General features: G+C 53.2%; 1 protein-coding gene across 1 annotated transcript in view; it reads right to left on the bottom strand.

The window, feature by feature from the left end:
• Positions 1–3,029: 3,029 nt before the first annotated feature.
• Positions 3,030–3,668, bottom strand: part of VOLCADRAFT_100682 (uncharacterized protein) — a gene marked incomplete at both ends in the record, with an annotated part of 2,477 nt that continues 1,838 nt past the window's right edge. Inside the window, one exon of the mRNA XM_002959213.1 lies at positions 3,030–3,534. Within this exon, the coding sequence (XP_002959259.1) occupies positions 3,030–3,534 (505 nt within the window). The remainder of the gene's footprint in view (positions 3,535–3,668) is intronic.

Below are 3,668 nucleotides of genomic sequence, written 5' to 3'. Positions count from 1 at the left end.
ACAGTGACAAAGGGAATTGAGAGGATGCCAAAGCTTACAAGCGAAGAACGGCGCTGTATGAAACGCGTACGGCATTCATTCCGACGCGGAATTAAAGCGCGCGTCGAAGCAAAAGAAGCGAAAAGAAAGAGCAAAAAACTCGAACGTATTTCGGCACAGTGACAGAGGGAATTGCGAGGATGTCAAAGCTTACAAGCGAAGAACGGCGCTGTATAAAGCGCGTACGGCATTCGTTCCGACGCGGAATTATAGCGCGCGTCGAAGCGAAAGAAGCGAAAAGAAAAAGCAAAAATCTGGAAAGTATTTCGTCACAGTGACAAGGGGAATTGCGAGGATGTCAAAGCTTACAAGCGAAGAACGGCGCTGTATAAAGCGCGTACGGCATTCGTTCCGACGCGGAATTAAAGCGCGCGTCGAAGTGAAAGAAGCGAAAAGAAAGAGCAAAAATCTCGAAAGTATTTCGGCACAGTGACAAGGGGAATTGCGAGAATCGTCAAAGCTTACAAGCGAAGAACGGCGCTGTACAAAACGCGTACGGCACTCAGCCAGACGCGGAATTGAAGCGCGTGGTCAAGCGCGCATCGTATTGTGCGCTAAAGCGCGCGTTGAATTACGCAGAGAATTGCACGTTGATTTGCGCGTCGAACTGCGCGTTTGTGAAGACGAAGCATATGTGCAGATGTGCATATGAAGCATATGTGCAGATGTGCATGTGAAGCATATGAAGCATATGAAGCATATGAAGCATATGAAGCATATGAAGCATACGAAGAAAAAAAAAAGAAAAGAAAAGCGCGAAAAAAAAGACGCGCGCGCGAGGGGGATTAAACCGGCGACGTGGTGGACAGACAGACGGACGGACGGACGGCGACTCGGCCTAAGGCCTCCGCTAGACTACTACCGCTAGACTACTATACTACTAGAGCGCGCTGTTCGCGCGAGTGGGCCGTAGCTCCTGTGCTGGCTGATGGCTGTTTTCTGCATTGCGCGGAATCACTATGCGCCATGCTCGGGAGGGCTGATTGGTATATGCAAATCAGACATTCCGCAGCAAGTATAGCAAGCGGCCCTCAGAAGCACATACGGCGCTTAAGGGCCACACACACACACAATACGAAGGCGGAAGGAAACTGAGGTTGCAGAGGGTAGCACGCAACTTTAGCCTGTCAGCCAGTGTGAAACGCTCGCGCGGGACTCGAACCCGCAGGGGGCTCCACACACAGGTGGACAGCTCCCCATTCCTTCCCGTAGGGAGCGAGCGTGTCGTCCGGGGTCCGGACGCTGTCATTTAACGCCGTACAGTGGCGGGTCGTGGCTTCAACTGTCAACTAGCGGGTCCAGCGGGTTTCTAGCTGGCGTGCATGCTGGAACCGGGTCGTGTACCGCTGCTCCGTTTCGCGTGCTGCCTGCTTCAGTAGGCGCAGGCTCCGTTTCAGCTGCCTGGTTCAGCAGCCGGGGCCGATGTCCTGGCGCTCCTTTGCAGCAGGCAGCACGCGAGACGGAGCAGCGATATACGACCGAGTTTAAGCATGCAAACCAGCTGGAAGCGCGCTGGACCGCGCAGACCTCCACGTGCACAATTTTGAAGACGCGGACAAAGAGGAGTTGAGCCTGCTGAGGTAGATGGGATAGCATAAATAAAGCTGCGCACGGTGCGCAAAACCGGAGATGCGCAAAGTCGGAGGCGCGCACAAAGCGACAACCGGGAAGGCACAAGGCCCAGCACAGTTGCGCTCGGTGGACAATGGAAACTAAGCGGGAACACGTTATTATGGGGAATGGTATATGCGCAAAGCCGAACGCGGAAAGTTTGAGGTGGAGGAAAGGGAGATGTACAGATTAGCTTTAACGCGCGATGCAGAAGAAGATGCAAGGCGTTAATTTTAAAGAGTTGTTATGCAGAGGTGAACACGCAAAGCATAGCGTATAAAGTCGGGGTCACAACACAACTCCACACATAAGGCCCGGCGCAAACTGCTGTCTGTGCAAAGTGAAAGGCGGCGGCTGGTAACAGCTGCAATTTGCTTTACGTTCTATTGGGAACACGTTATAATCAGAAGTACAAAATGCAAGATTAGAGGCGGAGGAATTGGATATGCAAAGTTGGGGCCGCAACAGAAATAAACGCACAAGGCCCGGCACCGCGCAAGCGTGGATGTGCACAATTTTGAAGATGCGTACAGAGAGGAGTTGAGCCTGCTTAGGTAGATCGGATAGCATAAATAAATCTGCGCACGGTGCGCAAAAGTGGAAGATGCGCAAAGTTGGAGGCGCGCACAAAGCGACAACCGGGAAGGCACAAGGCCCAGCACAGTTGCGCTCGGTGGACAATGGAAATGAAGCGGGAACACGTTATTATGGGGAATGGTATATGCGCAAAGCCGAACACGGAAAGTTTGAGGTGGAGGAAAGGGAGATGTACAGATTAGCTTTAACGCGCGATGCAGAAGAAGATGCAAGGCGTTAATTTTAAAGAGTTGTTATGCAGAGGTGAACACGCAAAGCATAGCGTATAAAGTCGGGGTCACAACACAACTCAACACATAAGGCCCGGCGCAAACTGCTGTCTGTGCAAAGTGAAAGGCGGCGGCTGGTAACAGCTGCAATGTTGCAGTTTATTTGCTGTACGGTCTATTGGGAACATGTTCATAATCAGACGTACAAAATGCAAGATTCGAGGCGGAGGAATTGGATATGCAAAGTTGGGGCCGCAACAGAAATAAACGCACAAGGCCCGGCACCGCGCAAGCGTGGATGTGCACAATTTTGAAGATGCGTACAGAGAGGAGTTGAGCCTGCCTAGGTAGATCGGATAGCATAAATAAATCTGCGCACGGTGCGCAAAAGTGGAAATGCGCTAAGTTGAAGGCGCGCACAAAGCGAAAGCCGGAAAGGCACAAGGCCCAGCACAGTTGCACTCAGTGGAGAGTGGGAATGAAGCGGGAACACGTTATTATGTGGAATGGTACATGCGCAAAGCGGAATGCGGGAAGTTTGACGCGGAGGAGAGGAAGATGCAAAGAGTATCTTTAACGTGCGAAGCCGGTTACAGGAGAAGATGCAGCGCGCGAATTGTAAAGCGGACAGGTTGTTGCTGTAAGGAAGAGAGATGCAGTGGTGAACACGCAAAGTATAGGGTATAAAGCCGGGCCCACAACATACTCCACACATAAGGCCCGATGCAAACTGCCATGCTCCTCAGCCTCCACCAGTACTGCTGCTGTAGTCGCCGCCTCAGGAGATTGCTCGGCGCCCGCAGATAGCGCTGTGAACGCGTCTACCTGCAGGTATGCGCTTTCGAACGTCGCCTCGAAGGTGGAATGACCGTCCAGCTTCATGGCGACAAGCGCCATACCAGCCGTAATGGCAGCGGTCATGCGATGCACAGTGGCACACATGTTGCCAAAGGCAGTGGGCCCACTAGCACCCGGAGTTGGCGTCCTTCCAGCGAGCAGGAAGTCCTGCACTCGGGTAAGAGCGTTGCATGTCAGCTGCGCCTGGCTGTCGTTGATGCTCTTGCCAGTGTACTTCGTGCTGTAGTAGGCAGAGTCGCGGGCGCGGTCAGCGGCAGGTTGCAGCAGTGCACAGTCCCCCCGTTCATCTTCAGGGCGGGCCAGTTGCGCTGCTGCCTCTGCCGTGTAGACGCGATCCACCTCGCACGCCAGAGT

This window comes from Volvox carteri (genome assembly GCF_000143455.1).
Source record: "Volvox carteri f. nagariensis unplaced genomic scaffold VOLCAscaffold_137, whole genome shotgun sequence".
Lineage (NCBI taxonomy): Eukaryota > Viridiplantae > Chlorophyta > Chlorophyceae > Chlamydomonadales > Volvocaceae > Volvox > Volvox carteri.
Note: the sequence above shows the minus strand (reverse complement) of the source record. Positions and strands in the feature narration are given on the sequence as shown.